Source organism: Eutrigla gurnardus (genome assembly GCF_963514095.1).
Source record: "Eutrigla gurnardus genome assembly, chromosome: 11".
NCBI lineage: Eukaryota > Metazoa > Chordata > Actinopteri > Perciformes > Triglidae > Eutrigla > Eutrigla gurnardus.
Window position 1 is genome coordinate 8,382,547 of NC_139925.1, and position 21,881 is coordinate 8,404,427.

General features: G+C 42.5%; 1 protein-coding gene across 1 annotated transcript in view; it reads left to right on the forward strand.

The window, feature by feature from the left end:
* eys (eyes shut homolog) overlaps positions 1-21,881 on the forward strand; it is a gene marked incomplete at its 5' end in the record, with an annotated part of 140,648 nt that overhangs the window by 96,624 nt on the left and 22,143 nt on the right. The window contains 3 exons of the mRNA XM_084020918.1: positions 606-782; positions 12,170-12,320; positions 20,203-20,311. Of these exons, the coding sequence (XP_083877044.1) occupies positions 606-782; positions 12,170-12,320; positions 20,203-20,311 (437 nt within the window). The remainder of the gene's footprint in view (positions 1-605; positions 783-12,169; positions 12,321-20,202; positions 20,312-21,881) is intronic.

Below are 21,881 nucleotides of genomic sequence, written 5' to 3' on the forward strand. Positions count from 1 at the left end.
GAGAGGATATTCATATTTCTCTTAGAATAAAAAAAAAAAAGAGAAAGAAAGCTCTTTGGAACCCTAAGACATGCTGTTTAAAATAACGAGTTCTCAGCTGAGGATAAACTGCCGTTTTCCCTTCCGAGCCGGACTCTGAAGGTAGAATCCCTGAGCTGAGGCCGGGGTGGCCTACTTTGAATCGACTGGCGTGCACCTGAACAGTAAGCCGTGCACCAGGTGTACAGTGTCCTTTGTGTAAAAGCCAGCAGATCATCACTGGCTTGCGGAGTTGATGACCTGAGCGGGTATCTCCTCCACCTCTCCTTAAAGTCGTACTCCTTTTTCATCCAGTGGGAAATAAGTGACAGGGCCCTGCTGACTCCACTCTCAGTGCTGCGACGGCACACACACGTCGGCCAATTCCTGCCGGCCCGTTGACTAACAAAAGCACCGCTGGGCATCGTTTTTACTAGATATGCCTTTCTTCATTTAGATACAAGCGGAATCGTGTTCATAATTCCAAGTACAAATGTGTTTTCTAAGGAATATTAGTATTCCTTAGAGCAACTGCATTTAAATGCATTTCATCTATTTGTATTTCCTTTTTCTTTTTTCCTTTGCAGATACCACAGTATATATCCCCTCGTTCGATGGCACGTCGTATTTGAAGCTGCTACCTCTTTCATCGCTTCTCCAGCCTTCTGGTGCCAGTAATAATCTCCCTGCTACTGTCAAGGACGCCACAGTTATTCTCTATTTGACAGTGAAAACCAGATCTACGCAGGGCACCATCCTCTACAGTGAGTACGCTCTCTTTTTGAAGCAAACACTGTGACAATGAGTACAGATAAAGGTTAGGAAACATGCACATCCTTCACATCCTCCTTCGATAAACACCTTTTCATACATGTGTCCTTGTGAGTGCACATGGGTTCATATGTAGTCCAGAATGAAAAGCATAATTTGTTATGATCGCGGTTTTATTGATGTATGTATGTATTTTATGACATATGTTGCTCCTGGGTTTTTTTTATTTTGCAAGTTAATCAAGATTTATCTAAACTTAATCCAGTCTGGAGAACAAAAATGTAAAATAAAATGTATAAGAAAAACAAATCTTGCTGCTAATTTAACATTCATGCATTGAAAATAATAATGGTTTAGAACCTTTAAAGGAAAACACCACCGCATTTCCATACTGAACTATGTTCTGCTCTGATCTTAGACGAGGTGATACATACCTCCCTCTCCTCTGTGCGTGCACTCAATGGCTCTTGCGCGCACTCCGCGCAGCGCTAATTTGCTAGCATGTAGCTTGTCCTAGTATATTCCTTAGGATCCAAAGGGGGGGTGAAGTTAGAAGCGACCAAGCACTTCCACGTTGTCCCTATTTAAATACGGTTACGTGAGTAGTTACACGACCCAAGTTTGGTTACACAAAATGAAACATGCCAATTTTTCTAAGCGGATAACAAGGATAACTATATAGTATGGCGGAATAACAACTGGAAGCACTTCGACGTCGTCGCAGTAATATCATCACTCAAAACATGACGGGACTATATACCTTCTGCTTGTTTTCACAACCCTGTACGATGCACGTTATAACCATGATGTTTGATTGTTCACAAACTATCTTACTACAACCTGATGCTTCCTCAGCTGTGCACAAACTACTACAGCTGGTGCAGGCGACGGCGTGCAGGTCACGTAGGTTCTATTGACGGAAGTAAGAGGGGGAGTGGAGTGATGATATTACTGCGCCGACGTCGAAGTGCTTCCAGTTGTTATTCCGCCATACTATATAGTTATCCTTGTTATCCGCTTAGAAAAATTGGCATGTTTCATTTTGTGTAACCAAACTTGGGTCGTGTAACTACTCACGTAACCGTATTTAAATAGGGACAACGTGGAAGTGCTTGGTCGCTTCTAACTTCACCCCCCTTTGGATCCTAAGGACAAGCTACATGCTAGCAAATTAGCGCTGCGCGGAGTGCGCGCAAGAGCCATTGAGTGCACGCACAGAGGAGAGGGAGGTATGTATCACCTCGTCTAACATCAGAGCAGAACATAGTTCAGTATGGAAATGCGGTGGTGTTTTCCTTTAATAAAACCATAATCCTGGTATTCATGTGAATATGGACACGTTGGGAATGCTCCATGATCCTATACTAATGGACGAAGGAAGACGCTCCTTTAATGTATTTAAAGGGATAGTTCAACATTTTTGCAGATACGTAAGATAAGTATATTTATAGACAAAAGTAGTGTTATTGTTCTCATTTCAACTCTAGGCACGAAAATAAATCATTTCAAAAACTACAAACTATTTATAATATTTTTATATCAATTTTATATCTTCAAAATTGTCAAACTATTATATACAAACTGGCATGAACAGAACATGGTGTCATATTGAGGTATTTTCAGTGCAGCTGCAGTAGAATATAAATATCATTTCAGTTGTGATGTAAGTTTCTCAGAATAGAAGGGCCAGTCTATACTGCATAATGCATAATGTCTAGACATGCTATATAAGACAGAAAATCTCGCCCTCATGTTACAGTCCTGCTTGTTATCATTATTATTGTGGTCAACCTGCTTCGGTCAGCAGCCTATAATAATATTAAAAATAGAACGCTGTTCCTGAGTTCTAGTAGATGGATGCTTGGCAACAGTTAATGGCACAATAGAGAGAGAAAGCTCTGAATGAAATCCAAATTGCTCAAAGTTCAGTAACATGTTCACAAAGTAGAGGACGATTACACAAAGGATGAGTAGAAGAGTGGAGCTGCCTGTGGTGTGTCTTTAAACGTTTTTTTTATAAAGCACATGTACTAATCAATCCCCAAATATTAATATTTTAAAAAATCACTGGACTGATAGAAAAGAAGCTGCCTGGGGACACGACACATGAGTCATCTATTGTTGCAGTGCATTTTGGGATACAAAGATACTGTTTCCAAGGCTACCAGAGAAAAGCAAAGAAGCCCTTGGACACCTTTTTTTCCCCGAGTGGTTTACCAGTTGTCCTCTCCTACCATTTAAGGTCCACCTGGGTCACTTTATTTAGTAGAGGACCTTCATGATGCAATTTAAAAAAAAAAAGGCTTTCGATCACAACTAAATGTAATGTGAGAAAAGGGGAAGCGGATTGTGCTTTGGCGAAGGACAAACGGATGGCCTGGCCCTTTGTGGACAGCTGCTGTTTTGTTGTTTGGTGGCTGATTACCTGAGCTATAACCTAAAAGCGAACAAAGGGATCCTCATAAGAAGGCCGGAGCTCGTCTGTCACACGGGGAGCGAGGATTGGGCTGACCCCTTACATCAACCGTGAGCTCCACATTGTGTTCCTTTTGTTCCCACACCTGCACACACACACACACAAACATACTCTCTTTTGTTCCAGGAGGAGATTTGAGTAGGTAGACCCGACGGCCGCTCAGTACAACCTCTTTAACAATGGAGCATTGTTTTGTGAGCACCGGTAGTTTCTTAGGGCTTGAGAGAGCTGAGCAATGAGAACTTTGTTCCATTTCTCCAGCTCTGTTAGTATTATCCATCCGCATGTAGCCGTACATTAAGCGCCAGCCCACTTAGAGGTGAAGCCACTACATGAACGCCTGGAGCTGCAGGTCCTCTAATGACTCCAGAAAGCATCCGACGGCGTGTCTCGGCGGACCTGCGATCGCACGCTCCTCGCTCTAAAAACTGCAGCCACCTTGATTTTCGCGAGGCTATCGCCGTGACACCGCGGCAAGTCAGGCGCGAGTCCCACGGAACCGTAACCGCCGTGCATTGTGTGGTGATCACGGATGATTTATTCCACACAAACCGGGGCGCAGACATCACAACATTCATCTTGCTGGTGTAACCTCGGGCGACCCCGTTCCTGGGACATTGTCCACTTTGTGGCCTCTCATTTACGTTTACAGACCTACTAAACATCGGGATGCACCACAGGGCTCATCTGCACTTTTGATTTCCTGCCTCCAATAATAGTGTTTGATGGTGAGCAGGAAGCTGAAATCCAAACTGGCATATTTTCTGATGCTAGAGGAGCAAAAGCTAGAAAAAAACAAAACAAAATCACTTTTTTTTGCTATATATATGAAGCCTGCATTCCTCGGAGTAATAATGGCTTGACTTTTCTCTGTTTCCTCTGACATTGGCCTCCCATGATGGCTGCTGTGTGCCTAAGTGTCCCACCAAAGACTTAAATCGTTGTATTTAAAGAGCTATTAATTAGCAGGCTCTCTGAACCTAATAGGGCTCTAAATTAGTGCATTATAGAAGGTTGGTGCACTTGAAAGGTCAGTCAGCTAAGTCTTAAATACACATAGGCAGAGGTGCTTCCAGATTTAAGGCAAACGATATCCTGTCTGACGCAGGCGCCTAATTAGAGGGAAGTGACATGTTTCCAATTAGATGTAGGAATTGTCCAATATACATGTAAATTTAAAAGATTTCAAGCATTTTCTCCTTTTATTACATCCATATATCACTAATAATATGATAATAGTTATATATCATAACTGTGCCGTGTGTGGGTGTGTTTGCACACACTGTTCATCATTTATTGCTGAATTTAATGGTTTAAAGTTTAGAAGACATTCAGAACGGAGCAGCAAAGCCGAGCTTTTCATACCCTGTACTGAATTAATATCGCAATAATAATGCATACATATTTAGAGTAAATAAAAGTAATCAGTGGGACATTAATCAGTAATCAGTGGGGCGGCTGGCGTCGAGCGGGGTCGTCTTCTTATTGGAAGATCGGGGGTTCGATCCCCGGCTCCTCCAGTCCACATGCCGAAGTGCCCTTGGGCAAGACACTGAACAGCAAAGTGGGACAGAAGGCTGTGCCATCGATGTGTGAATGCGGGTGAATGTGTTAGTTGAGATCCTGATGGGCAGATGGTCCCTTACATGGCAGCCTCTGCATCTGTGTGTGTGTGTGTGTGTGTGTGTGTGTGTGTGTGTGTGTGTGTGTGTGTGTGTGTGTGTGTGTGTGTGTGTGTGTGTGTGTGTGTGTGTGTGTGTGTGTGTGTGTGTGTGTGTGACTGTTGACATGTAAAGCGCTCTGAAGACTAGAAAGATGCTCGATACACGCAGGTTAAAATTTGATTTTGGAGCTTCACATGGGTAGAAACATTCCACTGAAGGTGAGATGAAGAGGATCTCGGTGGAACTAGCTAGAGGACGTTCACAAGTTTGCCTGAAGTTAGTTATCAGATGTGATTTCTTTCAAGTGAATTAGATTTCGCTTGATGTGGAGCTAGCTCCGCCGCTCCACCTCCAGCCTGTCTTATTAGTTCCCTCAGCCACCCGTTATCTGGCCCCGTTGATCTTATGCCACCGCTTGTCTTCACACATTTACTCTGTAGTTTCATTAGAAACAACAGGACTTCATCGTTGATTCAATGTTAAATCTAAAGTACATTATAATCCATTGCTTTATTTACACTATTTCACCCCAGCAGCAGCACACGGAAGCCAGAGAGCAGAGTGTGAGCCTCGTCACGGAGAGAGCTGAATGTTCAGAAAGCATACATAGAGGGCACGGCGTCTTTTATCAAGTAAAGCTTCCCGGCTCATGGTGCACCATCTTTTTTTTTTTCACATCAGAGGAAACTGAAAAGAAAACTCCAGAGATCAAACAGACAAAGTTAATCAGAAGAGAACCAAAAGACATGCATTGAGATGCAGGGAATCTCTTCGGCAGACCTGCTCCTCATTCACCGCTCCCCCCTTTTTACACCCTCTCCCCGAAGCAAACACGCAAGTCTCCCCCCGGACGTCAATTGTCAGACGGAGGAGAGAAATACGAGGAGGTGGGCAGAGAGAGGGAGGGAGAGAGAGCAGGTGATAGGCACTGACAAAAGGACGAACGCTCTGTTAGGCTCGGTGCAGAGTAACAGGGCCATGGGGACGGCGGGGAACAATATCCTACAGAAGAAAAATGGCAAAATAAAAGATGGGGCAACATTGACATCTATAGTAAATAAATAATACGTGTCAACAAATGAGTTATGGCTCTAAATGGGAACGGCGGCTTTGAAAAGGTGACAAAGGCTCATTGTTGCAGAAGGAAGTTGCATCTGTGGCTTTTGTTCTTCTTCGCTGCTGCATTCATTAACTCTCTACTGAAGCCGTAGTTTAGCCATAATAATGATGGATGATTCTGTGCCAAGAATAATTATGATTTTCATGTCATTTATCCACACAAACATGCTTTGGTATTTGCAATAAAATATCAGACAGTTTGAGGCTGTTTTTTCTTGTCAGTTATATAAAAACAATAAACACATTGGAAGACATTTAACACAACAAATATACAGATAAGATAAAAATAATAGTTCACACCTGTCGGAAGACGTTTCTATCTCACCCACCATTTAAGGAGACTTGATTTGCCGCCGCTCCGTTCAGCATCACAACATCGCAGCAACTCGGAGAGACCTGCCGTCTGCTTGAGTCATAATCCATCTTTGTGAAAATAAGCAACAGATCAAAGTATTAAGCGTCACCTGTCAAGTTACATTTCTAATTGTGCCACGTCTCAGCCGTAAAAACTGTCACTGACTTATATTTTTGCAGTATAACAACACATTTGATGCATCTTTCCGTTATATATCAAGCTTTTTCTGAAAAAGCTCTCCTCCACATCTGCAGAAAATTGCTTTAAAAAAATTCAAAAGAGGGGAGTCAAGGTTCGGATATAAAAGCTGTGTTTCTTTGAATATGCAGGAATCACTAGATGTCCTCATTTCATGCCACAAACTGAACATTTGCTTGCAAGAGGACAACATATAAAAAAAAAAATCTGTAGCCCCTCCTCCTTCCATCACAAGGCTGAATACATGGTTTAGAAAATATGACAAATTACTTTTTACCTAGTGGAAGCATGCAAAGATTTAGAGGAATGCAAAAAAAAGCAATTACATCTCCAAACAACAAGGTAAATATTAATATTTACACAGCACAAATACGTGAAAGAAAAATGCTGGTATTACTCAGCAGTTGCAACTTCATTGTGGTCCTCAGACAGGACACTAGAATGTTTACTCGCTAGCTATTCTCCTGAGCTCTGCCAACACACTCTGCCAAAGATATTGCATCAGAACATTTAGTGGGGATGTTGTGCAGGACTGCATCATACCAAGAGGTGTTTCTAATATTCTGACCCAGTTGTGTGTTTAAATAGTGAGGACTACGCTTAGAAACACCTCTCAATATAATGTAGTCTAGTACAACACCATCTCAGTAATAAACAAATACATGAATTAACGCATTTCCAACAAAAACAGAACATTATGAGCTTTGCAAAGGTCGAATGTATGACAAGTCAGTGTATTTAAGTGCCTTGGATTTTGCAGAAGTAATTCCAAGGGAAGTAAAACAATATTAAAAGTGTACATACATGCAGACGTAGTAACTGGGAAACAATTGAGCGATGTGACACTGAGAACTTGAGCAGGAAGAAGCATTAAAAACTAAAAGAAGCTGTGTCAGCAGCTTCTAATAACCCTGACCTGTACCGGATAACCTCAGAGTCCTGGTGTCCTCGTAATGACATGCATGCCAGCGATGTTCTGTGGAGCACGACCACACGACATAAGGTTACATTTTATAATCAGTTCTAAAATGAACAGGAAGCAAATCTCTTTCTTGTTATAGAATAGAGGCGACCGGAGTCTGACCGCTGTCTTGCATAGTTAACCAACAAGAGAGAAACCACTCAAACATGTTTTGTTTTTTTTCATCCTCAATGACAAGAACACTCTTGCGTAATGTTTTTATAATAGAACACTTTTGGTAATGTTAACATGAAAAGGTTCGAGGTTTCACCCTAATAACAAGTGTCTTTGTGTTCTTGTTCAGTAGCAGGGACATGTTTGACATCCATGTTTATGTCTTAAAGGGACAGTAATACGTACAACTAAGTGTCAGAACTTCACTTAAAATTCTATATACACCTAAAAGTATTTTGACCCTAAAAGTAGGACGTAAACTAACTAAATGCTGCAGGCAAATAAAAAAAAAAATTATACTTTTACTCCACATCTTTCCCACTTCTTTGTCCTTGCTGCTGCTATTCTGTGAGGGAGTAGAAATCCTTCCGGAACAAGCATGAGGAAACGGTGGATTACCGGAACAAGATATTCCTCCTTGGGTCCATTCGGCAACAGCAGTAAGTAATATGGCACTGTTAAGTGCATCCCCGTTGAGTCGCATGACAGGGAAGACCTCCAAGTCGGCTTAGGAAATGCATTATCAGAGTGCAACATATTAAGCTAAGCACAGCCTCCCTCCGACAAAGAGATGGGGGATTTTCTGGATGCCCTTCTTAACCCTGGAGGAATTGTTCGGAGCTTTCATATCAGTTGCAATGCAGCCTTGAAACAACAAGCACAGCTTCCGCGCCATTTTCCTGTGGTGTCCAAATCCCCCACCCTCGCCATGGCTTCATGAGAGACGGCACACACATTTGCAAAGCTGTCTCTTGCAACTCACACACCTCCGTCTGAGTCCTGGATCAGTTATCATTGCTGAATCCAAGGGTTCAAAACACTGAAACGCTTTTAGTGTCTTTAAGAAGGCAGTATTCCTGTTCTGACCTCTGCCCTGCAACCATGTCTTCCCTGACAGTGGCACAAGATTGGCAAGCTCTCCCTCTTATCTCTGTCTCCCTTACGGAGCTGCATTCTTATGTTGCCTGCCCTCTTCTCATGTCTTTTTAGACCGCGGTGTGGGACCGCAGTGCACCCTCCCTCCATCTCCCTCACGAAGACCCTCGTAGCCTGTGTGGGAGGATTAATGCTGCCGCTGTCTGTCGCTCCCCCGCTGCACAGAGACCGTGCTATCTGTGATATAATGCGCTGCAGTCTGAGAAGTGGCATATCTAATTATGGCCGGCCTGTCTCACAACATATACTAGCTGCAAACCAGAAACAGTTTCTGGCCTTCACAAATAAGCTGAGGTCATACGCCTGTTTTCACCACCGAGACCACCACCGTTCTGGGCTCGGAGAGACCCAACATGTTGACTTTCACGCGGAGAAGCCGTTTTCCCGGACACTCTTTCCCAGCCAGAGAATCGACAAGGTGGGAATGAGATGCAGGGCTTTTGCCGGCATGTTTTTCTTGTCGCTGTGTGACTGTGATGCTAATGGTTTTAAGCAAAGAAAAGGCATGCACCTCCTCGGATGCGTGGCGGTGGCTCTCGCATCGGTTTCAAGCTGTGATTGAACCTGCAACTCCTCTACTACACAGACAGCCAGCTGTCACTCGCACAGTGAGAAGATGGTCCGACATGGCTGACAAGGCTTTGAAGGACTGTTTTGATGATGTGGGAAGTTTTTAGTGATGCCCATGGGGAGGACATTTATAGTCTCACTCACTGTATAATGGACTGTATCAACTTCTGTATGGAGAGTGCTCTACCCACCAGGACTGTTTTTCCAACAGTAAAACCTGGATTACTTCCGACATAAATGCTCCCCTCGAGGAAAAGAAGAGGGCAATAAGGTCAGGCTGTAAGGAGGAGCTGGAGAATGTGCAAAGGGATCTGAGGAGAAGGAGGATCAGGGGGGGAGGGGGGAGAAGAGCTACAGGAGAAAGATGGAGGATCAGTTTCAGCCGCAATCTCTGGCTCTTGAAACCATCTCTGGCTGCAAGGATCCCCAGTCTGTGGGAGATCAACAGTGGGTAAATGATCTAAAATTATACTTCAGTAGATTGAGATCTGTTGGCTGCCCCTCCCCCTGTTGCCCTGCTACAAACCCCAGTGTCTGTTCCCCCTCTTTATTGTATATTGGATCCTGGAATACATCACCAAGCGACCACAGTATTTGAGGATACAGGACTGGAAGTTGAGCGTGGTCCTCTACGGCACAGGGGTCCTGCAGGGAACAGTTCTGGATCCCTTCCTTTTCACCCTCTACACTGCAGACTACACACACAACTCTGCTAACTGTCACTTGAAAAGGCTCTCTGACATCTCTGTAATTGCCGAACTCATCACAGAAGGGACAGCAGGGAATACAGAGAACTGAGCCAGGACTTGCAAAAATGAACCACCTCCAGTTCAATCTGGGGAAAACCCCAGAGCTGGTGGTGGACTTGTGTTAGCACTCTTCTCCTGTACCAGTGAACATCTGGGGAATGGACATTGAGATACCTGGATTCACCTGAAAGAGAAACTGGACTGGTCAGACAACTGAAATGCACTCTATAAAAGGAGACAGAGCAGACAATCTTCTGAGGAGACTCTGGTCTTTTGAAGCACAGGGAGCACTCCTGACTCTGTGGTGGTATCGGCCCTCTTCTATGGAGTGGTCTGCTGGGGCAGCAGCAGCTCAACTGCTGACAGGGAGGAAGGAACTAATTGGACTGGTTAAGGAGGCCAGCTCTGTCCTGGGGTGACCCCTTGATCCAGTGATGGTGGTGGGAGAAAGGAGAATGATGGCTAAGCTAACATCCACGATGAAGAACACCAGTCCCTCCCCATGCAGGACACTTTGACAGCTCTGGGCAGCTCTATAGGTTACAGAGATACCGCTAGCCCTTCCTTCCTGCAGCCGTCAGACTGCACAATGAACGCTGCTCCCAACAGGCCTCACATACAATAACTGACAAATCACTCATTCATACTTTTATTGACTCGTTCATTCATGCGCAATAACAACACCAATGTACACCACTGTGCAATATCAATATTGTGTGCTATACCGATATGCTACGCAATATCAACAAGATTACAACCCAAGCAGCAACGGGTGACCCTTCTCTGGGTGGTCAGGTGGGATTAGACCTATCAGTCATTCATGGTGGAAGGAACTTCTATTCAATGGATGGCCTCTTGCTTGTTACCTTTCACCTAACTCGCAGATCAGAGTAAGCACATCCCCCTGCCGGGTGTCTATTTAAGTTGATAGAAATTGATCGTTCCCTCTTGGACCACCCACATTTAAAGATACATGCCTCAGTCATGAAGGCTAGTTAAAACCTTCTTCTTCTGTCTGACAGAGCTGATGGTCGGTAGCCCCAGGCAACATGATGGCTGTGTGGTACGCAGAGATGATTCAGCCCTGTTGTATTCTACTGTCACAAGCAGACGGAGGTAGCTTCTCACAGCTTGGATTCTGACCAGATTGCCGCATCAGGGACTCTCCGACCCTGAGGTCCAAAGTGTGCTTTGTGATCCATTATTTCAGTTTCCACGGGTGTTATGAGGGAAGAGGAACATTGTGTTTTCTTTCTTGCAGATTATATTAGAACAGACTCTGCAAGAGCGATCTCTTCTTGTTTTGAGGGTAATCTTAAACGAGTCATTTCCTGTAAGCCGTTACAGGGAAGTTTCCAGTGGAAAGTTCCTCTGTACCTCAGTCAGAATTTATGGTTCTCCAGACACTTTCAAATGAGCTCTTCAAGACCCTGGGGTACATTTCTCTCTGGTTATTGTCTTCTCACTTGGCTAAGGGTGACTGACCATTTGGGCCATCCTAGCTGGATGCTTTAATTAAAAAGTGTTGCATACAGACTGAACCTCTCTGAGGCCATTTTGATTTTATCATGGCTCGGGCAGTTCAGCGTTAGGAATTATTCTTACAGGGACGAAGCCTTGCACTTTTTTTTCTCCCCGTGTCTATTGATGTATTATGTGGAGTGTCCAACAATGTGAACTATGTTCGTGGTAAACTCCCGTCTAAGCAAACACATACCTTTTGACTCTGCAATGTAATTTGTCGGCAGCCAGGAATCCTCCCTTGGGTTTGATTGATTGATTTATTGATCATAAGTGTGGCCTTGTGGTCAACACACTGACATTTAACAGGTTCTATAAGCTGGGTAGGTCTAGGTTCCTCTCACTCCTCCCTGCTCATGTGAGTACAATATAGCATCTTTTGTTTGCTGCTGAGTGGAACAGGTGGAATGGGATTTACCCTGAGCATAATTCCTTACCAGTACTCTCATGTCAAACTATTTCCTCTTTCTTACCGTTCTCCATCTTTTGTTGAATAACTTGAAATTCCTTTCACACACAGAGGGGACTAATGTTCTGTTTTCAGAATCCTGAGAGTTAAGCCTGCGAGTAATTTCATTTCAAGTATTGTAGCTGACATAATGTATTGAATACGGAAAAAGCAACTTAAATCTTAAACACACTTTCTTACTATTTCAGCTCAGGAGCAGAATTTGGGGGATCAGTTCCTTCATGTGTTCCTCCAGGATGGAAACCCTGTGGCCGACCTCGGGTGTGGTGGAAGCCATGTGTTGAATGCCGCTGCAGACCAGACCATCAATAATAACAGATGGATGCCCATCACAATCCGGTATGATTCATTTCTCCTCATTCCTAATGTTATATTGGCATAATCACTGTCTTACAACTAACCCTTTCATTGTTATCAGTTTTGAACATGATGTTGTTGTCATTACACGTGATTTGTGAAAACAATACTAGTTTTGTTTTCACAAATCAGGATGTTTTTGTATAGGATGTGCAGAATTTCCAAGTGTAAATCAAGTATTTGTCCCCGTCAGGAAGGGTTTAGGGCTGATGATATCAATGCCAGAGTGTCTAAGATTGTAAACTCCTCCTGTCGGTCTGATACAGCTCCCCTGATTTATATGGCTGATCGCTGTACCATACAAATCAAATCACACAAAAACCATGACATTATGCAAAAGATTCTGTGTTCAGAACTCGTTTTCTTGAAAATGTAAAATATACTTGGCCTACAGTAAGCAACATATACACATACAGTGTCTAATATGGGCCCAAAACCATTAGCCCATAACAATTTTGGACACATTGTTATGTCATTGCAATATGAGGAAATTAATTTAGTATAATGTAAACATTACAAAAAGAGAGTACTCTCCTTGTCTTGAATCATAGGAACCATTCAGGTCTTACATGACCCAAGTGGGGCTACTGAAAATATCCTCTAGACCAAACAATCCGTTCCAAATGGATGAAGCCTCGTGAATGTGTGACACAATTCAGGGCAACAATATTTCCAAGGAAAGAGAACCTTTTATAGAGATGATCATGAATTTGATATAGTGGCGATTCTGTGAAGTAACTGTTTCACACATAATGATTTCAGTTAAACTCATGTGGTGTTTAATTCACCTTAAAACCCACGCACGTTAAAACCAGGTGTGTGCACGTGATACGAGCTCACAGAACGGCGTCCTCGATTGGAGGGCCGTCCTCTGGAGGGCGCCGTTCAGCTCCAGCTGCACAAATCATGGATGTTTAAAGAGTATAGAACTAGAAAATAGAGTGAGCACATTTTAAAGCTTAGGACATAATGATTTGGGCTATAAGAACATATTTAAATACATTGTACAAATACTACAACAACTATAATCTAAAATATAAACATAAAATATATTCACTAGACTAATTAAATGACACTGTTGCTGTCCAGTTACTGGAACAATTATGTCACATGCTCCAAATCACCCAGTATATTACATTCAGCATCATGCCTGTCCAGATCACTGGAGACCTCGTAGTCCTTCATTTTGTCACACAGAGATTGCAAAGCTATTCATTTGACTTTCATTTACATCCACCAGTACAATTATTATATATTCATATACAGTAACATTTAAACATTTTAACAAGTAAAAACAAGGGTATATAAATAAATTAATATAAATCAAATCAAAGGTTTAGGTTAGATTAGAATTAAGTTGATTCTTGTATGGAATGCTGCGTTCATAATAATTTAATATTTTGCTTTTCAAGCAATAAAAATTATATTGTATTTCCAAAACGAATCTGTACAACTAGCAATATAAATAATGAATAACATGATCCAAACATGCAGCATAACATAGAAAGAAAGAACCCAGCATGTAAATGCATTGAGCTGCAGGAACATGGTGTACAGTGCATGAATTGCATAGCAGTAACTCAGCCGGAGTACCACGGCTGTAGCTTAGTTAGACAATGTAATAATGAAAAACAATTACCTCTGCCAACTTCTCACACGTGTTACTAGTACATTTCCTCCCCGGGTGACATTATTTCTTTCAAGCCACGAGCAGCAAATGCCGCTTCTCTTTTGGATTATCGGGGAGAAACAGTTGACTCCTTAGCATTTGGGAACAGATTTGGGAGCAAAATGTTGAACCTGATCCACATGCATTTGCACTACTTGCCTGTCTCATCCAAATATGTCTGATCACAATGCTTCCCCATGCACAGCTGATCTTCTGTCTCCATACACAGGCTTACAGCTCAGGCACCGTGGGGCAGAGCGAGCCAGTGGGAGAAATGAGAGGGGGGCCTGCTGCTGAGCTCTGCCTCTATTTATTCTTGATCGCTTCAGCAATTTTATTCATATGCAAATGAGAGCATGACATCATCTAGTCTTGTTTGAGCAGTGAATACCTTCTTTCCTTTGGATGATGGTTGGCAAAAACTCACTGCAGCTGCTTCGACCGTCAGCATCTATGCAGCGTAGGGCAGCGGTTGTATTTAACTGTAAATAAGCCAAGCTACAATGACCAAAAGGGGAAAATGTAAATGTGCCTGGTGTCGCTACAACACAGACTCTAAAGCCTCTTTTTTTTTTCAAAATGTTCCTTTTGTAGAGCAGGATTGCACTAAAATGATCAGAACAAGCTGTCTTAGACTTGTAACATACTGGGAAGACCTTTCCACTGCATTTGGCTGCAGTCTGTGCATAAAAACACGGGTTTGAAGGAAGTTCGACACTAGTTTATATTTATTCAGACGCAGATTTTCTAAATGTAATGGTGCTAAGGTGCATTGTGTTTTCCAGTAAAATAGAAATATTCCATTTCATATTTTTACAATTAAATCTGCAACCCATTTGTAGCACTCCATTATAGAGAGTGAAGTTAGAAGAGGAAAGGCCACTTCTGAAATGCCCCGTGCTGCTATATAATTCCACAAAGGGCAGCGTGCAGGGGGAGGCTGTGTCATTTTTCATTTGGGGAGGACATGTTTGTTGTTGCCTAGGTTTTTTTATGTCCCTTTTGGGGCCGCTCCAGCCAATAGGACTGCGATTAAAGTTTGAGAGTGGCAGACTTTGAATGCTCCCCCAGTCATTTGCGAGGGTGTGTACATTATTGGTTGGATCCCATTGTGCTTAGCATTCACTGCTGGATAATATTCATTCTCACACAGTCGACGATCAAAGACGATGACACACAGCGCTCTGTGACACGACGTTCGATGCTAGGGTGATGAAAATGCAGTACATCTGCTAATTTCTCAAACTTTTCTGAACTTCTTTGTTTGATGCTGTTGAAATGTCACTAAAGGCACTAAAACATACCTTGCCTATATAATTATATGGTAATTGCATTGAGTTTTGTTGAATGTCTTTTTATAATTCAGACATAAATTGCTTAATACCTGATTTATGTGATACATTTGAAATGATAGTTTTCAAACATACATTGGCAGTGTTGGAATAACTTTTAAAGCATTATGACTAATAATGCATCATATTTAAATTGTTCTATTTTGTGTCTGAATCTGCAACGTTCCTCTCAAAGTTTCCCTCTGAAGGAGAAGTTCACATTAAGTAGTAGGCGATACAGCTGAGTTGCATATTTTGTTTCACGATTGCTCTGGGGGGCCTTTAATTCAGGGTATAATGAGTTAGAATAGTACCACATAATTAAATATTTTTCATCATAATCATTATGATAGCATCATAATAAATCTATAACTGTTTGGGGGGCTTTTAGTTGGCGGTCCAGGTTGCCTTGCTTGTCGAATGGTAAAGTCAGCTGTTTTTTCCTCGTGAACCTGACTGAAGGCTGAGAGCAGCCGTGAAGTTGGGGTGTGACGGAACGATGTCACGGTAGTCGTATCGCTCTGTACCCGATGAATGCAAGCAGGTACACCACAGGCCGGGCATTTGGCACTTTCTGAACACGTATTTCTTTCCACTAGTTATTAATTTACATAAAGCTGCCAGAACCCAAAATGTTCTGAGTTTTATTCGCTTAAGCTCAAGCCCTGAAAACACTGGATCCTAAAATTCATATAAATGCAACTCGATAGCGACTTTTGTCCGACCTTCGTCTTTGAAATGTAAGACCGGCTTTAAAAAGCTCCTCCAGAACCACAGGAGACGTTACACAAATGCTTTTTACAGGCTGAGTGTCACTCCTTGTGACAAGGATGCTGATGTTCTCGTGTAAAACTGCTGTCCCTTCTAAAGCCACCCAACATCCGTGTGTATAAATCACCTTATTATTGTAGAAGTACGCAATTCTGATAAAAGCATCACAGATTTTCTAGCCCCTTCCCACAGTGGGATCTGTCGCCTTAAATGTTTGTTAACAATGTTTTTCCATCGGTTACACATGTTTAAATGACCCCGGCTGACCTGCCTCACGTCTCAAATCTCTTCAACTTGTATCTTCTTGCTTTAAAAGCTAACATCCGCGGACAAAACAGGACGGCACATCTAAAATATTGAAACCAGGGAGTCGTGGGTCACACAAAAAAAAAAACGCTGTTGCTTTTCACTCTAAAATATGTTTAAACATGACCGTATTATTTAAAAGTCTAATTCACTGGTGATTGACTATTATTTTGATGGAAAAGTATTCATGTGGATGTGAATTGTTGCCTAGCAACGATCGCTGTAAGAGGAGGCAAACAGACGAGTGCTGTGAGAAGAAATGTTTCAAAGTAGTCTGAGATTTCAGAGCGTCTGACTTCTGTGAATGAACGTCACAGAAATGTAAGGAGATCGGCGCTTTCAGTTCACGTCGTGTTCAGGAGAGAAGCAACCGTTGCCCAATAACATGCTTACTAATGATGAAGACTGCTGTTTAATGACCATCCCTCTACTCTGGCATTTTGGCACACGTATAGCATGTGTATGATTATAGGTAAAATAATGGCCGCTGTAATTAGTGTTCATCTGAGTAATGGGCAAAGTAATCCTTTTGCAATTTGGAAAAGTAATTAGTAACCATTGATTACTTTTTTTTCTGAACTAGACAATAACAGTGGACAGAGCATATCCTTTCCCGCTTTCCCGCTGGAGGTTAATCACCGGAAGATTAATGAGGAAACAACATTAATTTTGCGGAAGTGCTACGCCATAACGTGCAAATATAATGAAAAGGGAGTTCTTCATATCGAGCGTTTTTTGGAATCCACATCCTCTGGACACAATGCCAAAGTGTGAGGCGTCGTGTGTTTATCAATCACGTTGCATTCGGCGTTGTATCGACAAGTAGTCCCATGAAAGATTCATCGAAGAAGCAACCGGCAGCCCTGCCTGCTCACTTGGGATTTCTTTTGTGCAGCCACAATGCCAAGAGCCCCGCTGCGTGCTGTCTAATTGTATTTCTGGAGATATAATGATAGAACACAGGCTACCCAAATGAATTGAGGCTTGCCAGTCACAGCACAAATTATGCAGCAAATGCTGCAGTGCTGCGTGTGAGAAAGTCACTGCACCAGAAGCCGGAGCAGGCGTTACAGCCGATGCAGGTGTAGATTATGGTCTGTCACGGAGGCTTGTTGCACTTAAGGAAAAGCCAACAAACAGATCCCTCCTGACATCGTGTGCAGCCGGTTCTCTCGTGTGATAATAATCCATATGCTTGTCTCTCTTCTGCAGTCGTATCTGGTGTATAGCTGTGCTGTATATTGCATGAAGAAGATCAGAAGTAACAGGTGGCACTCATGTTTCTTATATATGACCCATTTACATGCTATAGGCTCAGGTAGAAAACACGGCTGAGCATAAATTGGAGAGCTAATAGACTCTTGACTGGATTACTAAATTACTCGCAAATCATAAATTCATCACTAATGCGTCCCACGTTATCGTTTACTTTTTTTTTTGTGTAGGAATCTGAAATACCATTAGAATAATAAGCCATTAAAAAGGGGGGGGGGGGGATAGCATCTTGCCCATCAGACGGTGAAAACTGTTACAAGGGCACCAGCACAGTGCACGATGTTTTACTGCCATCTGTTGCCAATACTTTTAGATGCTTTATGCAATGGTGATATTTTAGTGATGAGCCTCCCTCATTATTCATTTTCTGCAGGGGGACTATGAAGGAGGCACGTTCAAATAGGATAGTAAAGACACACACACACACCATCAGGTTTAACAGATACCTCTGTGTAAAGGTGCTGTGCTCAAAGTATTTCCCCGAACATTGCAGGTGATATTTCAGTGGTTGATCCTCAGGAAAGTTGCCGTATAACGCAGGCGCACTGAATTAGTCACACACCAGACACGGTCTCCATGAAGATGTTAAGAGATGACAAATCACTTATGATTAGAGCATTAGCCAGATGAAGAAATGCATAAATGATGATTGAGTAAGTAAAAAATGATCACAGCCATATTGTGAGGGTTTTTTTTTTTTATGTGTGTGTGTTTGCGTAAAATGAAATATTCATATGTGTTTTTGTTTGTTTACCCCAAGTTGGGGAATTGGCTGCTGTCGGTCCTGTGAGACCCCGACACTGAATGGTGAACAGGGAGCCCGATAAGAAATTACATAGTGTTTCATCTCTGCGTTAGACAAAAACCCCGGCCTCTTTCTCATCATCACTCCTGTGGTTTTGTGTTTGTATGTCTGTATGTGTGTGTATTGGTGGTGGTGATGATGATGATGGGCCGTGGGGCTTCTTCCTAGCTATCTAGCTACTACATCAAGTAGTAGTAGTCATCTTTATAAATAGTCATCTTTGCCTCAGAGCCAGACCGATGTAAATCAGCCCGGTGGAGCATTCAATGTGCTCACGAGAGCTCATCAAGTAACATCATCCTGTTTGCTTAGTAAGCATGCTCCCTGCGTCTCACGGGACCGCTCTTTGCAGCATTAGCAGGCCAAACAAAAAGCTTCTGTAGTAAGCACCAAAATACGCCTCCAATGCCCTCAGCGAGAGGGAGTGTAAGGATCGTGTTTGTGATGGTTCGTACATCGCTGTAGTGGTCCATACACGGAGCCTCGGGTTGCAATATCGGTTCGTCTCAGACTTCTGAATGGGATGTTGTTGTGTTCTTGTGTCAGCTGGGCAACCTAGTGTTCTGAAATCACTCAGAAACATGATGGTGTGTGTGTGTGTTCATACAGTAGCTGTAATTATTCCTACCTGAGGTTGCGTGGGTGTGATTGCTTCAGGGAGGCGTCCTGGAATTCAAATTAGCATGAGGCCGATCGCCCTGATTGTCTCCATCTGGCCATGAAAGCGGACATTTTGGATTTTCCATCAACAACGGCAAAGAATGACATTTTTGCAGATAGGAGAAAAGACTGGAGCATTAACAACCCTATGCATCATGTAGATGAGTCCGGATGGTGTCGACGCCAACGTGAACAACCTTTTACATCATGTACGGCCCCGATGAGGAGGCTGCTATTGTGTATCGCCGGTACGGAGCCAATGATGAATTGGAGAGAGGCAATCACTTGACTTTGCCAAAGCTGTATATGACACAAGTAGACCAGCTACTTAACATTATGGCTGCAGCATTAATGACTAGTGCAATTGTATATTTCCCCGGAGAGACACAGAGGGTCAAATGATAGAATTGTCTCCCCACTCATTAGCTTTATAATGTATATCTCGTTTGTGCCCTGGTTTTTACCATCAATTAATCCTGAATGACATAATGAGCACTTTCACTCATGATAATGTTGTGCAGGCTGATGTCCTCAGTATTAATGGTACTGTTGTTATTGTTGTTGTGCTGTATTTGAGAAGGTAAAGCATATCACAGCGACTGGTTAACCCAATCTATGTGAGTGTATTAACGGGCATTATAATGTGAATTTTATATCTGCTGGGGAACACGACAACTTAAAGAATGTCGCCGCAGCGCCGAGCAGAAACTTTTGTTTGCGGACTTCCTCTTTGAATCCAGCTGTGGAAGCCGTGGTGTGTTTTTGTTGTCTCTCCCTCCTGGGTTTCGAGGCTGTGGCGTGGGATACAAACGCACCATTGCCTCCATCCCTCTCCACCAGTGCGTAACGTCTCTCAGACGCCAGTGTGTGATGTATACATAGTCATCCATTTTTATAGTATAGTCTCGATGGTCACATTAGCAGCTCCACTGCTGTGACTGTCTGTCTCCCCATCAGTATATTATTCAGGCTTTGCTGAATTTATTGTGAGTACCAGATATTATAAACCCTGGTCTCCCTCTGCCCTCTCTCTCTCTCTCTCAACAGATACAATCTGCCCGTCGGCAAACAAGGAGGGTCGTGTGTGATTGAAATAGCGGTAGATAATGGCACAGCTCGCCACGTGGAGGAGGACGTGTTGCATCCCGTGTCAGAGGTAAACCCGACCTGCTTGCACTCAAATCAACCCCTTTGTCACGATCGCTTTCTTCAAATTGTGTTTCTAACCTCCTGATCGTGGGATCGGTGGAGCCTTCCTGTCACAGAACGGTTTACTTTACACATATTAACATGTTAATTAAAATAGTTATCATGTGTGACAAACGCAAATGTCTGGCGTTTATACTTATTCCAGGATTTCACACAATATTTTCACTTACATTATTGTCTATATTTTGTGTAATCAGGTGGATTTGACCAATTCATGCAATCTATTTAGTTATTTCTAGTGGATGTGGAGACAGGAAACAGCCCTGCAGGTTGAAGTGCTACTTCAGGTACCCGTGAGACATGAAATATTCCTGGAAATAACAAAAGAAAGCGAAGAGAAAGCATCCAGGAACTTGGGCTTGAGTCATAGATTGATGAGTTTGAAGGCTTATCGGTTGTCGGTAGAATTCACAGCATCGCTACGATATAATGAGGGAGTTTCATCCTTCATCGTGGAGATCGGAGGGGAGACTGTGAGAATACAGCCTTGGTGTGCACATATCTGATAAGACACCACAGCACCCTGCCGGATGTTCCAGTTTGGCAAAAGATGGACAACACTGTGATATTTTCCTGGAGCGCTGCTTTGGCATCCCATAACCCCCTTTTCTATTGGATGCATTTTTTTGTTGTTGTCTCAAAGAAGCCTAAAGCTCATTAATTATCAGCCTTTAGATCCAGCACATGTATTACTTACACCGCGTACTAGAATGTATCAGTAACACCCAGTATCTCGGGCTTTCATTAGAAAGTTTCTGATTTTACACATTAAACATTTAAACTTTGGCTTTGTTCTGTGGAAACATGTTGTGTATGGTCCTCAAAGAGAGACATTGAACAAAATATAGGCCTTTTTTCTTATTTATTGTTAGCGATACTCATGTGTATCATCACTACTGTCAAAAGAATAGGATACTGTTAATAGAGGTGAGCTATAGAAAGGATTTCCTTTAGTCACATATAGGACTCATGTGAGCCACATCAAGAGGAGATTAAGAGCATGTTATCACAGCCAGCCCGGCACTCTATTTTTAAGTAACATTTGCTTTATGAGTGAATAAACAGGAGCTCCCATTAAACACATGTGCACCTGTTACCTTATTCACCAAGATGATCACACAAATAATACCCTTAATGGCAGACGTAAGAAGCAAGTTTTCACTTGTTTTAATCACATGCTGCTCTTTTACACCGGCTCATTAATTTGATTAACAGCACCTATATTTGTTATTAAATTAATATTTTTTTTGTTTTCCACTTTCAAAGACGCAGAGAGGGGCTCAACCTTCCCACAGGCTCCACATGCCTCCCTCCTCTGCCGTGTGATTTATGGCCTCCTAATTTGAGATGCCAAGATATTTCTTTTTTTTTTTTCTTTTTTTGTTAATAACACATTCATTATTACCCAAGTGTCTTTGCTCAATTATAATGCACATTGGTTGCTAGTTGACTTTTATATAATACTAATGTATTACGATGATTGATTTGAAGTCATACTAAATTAATTTATTTTTATT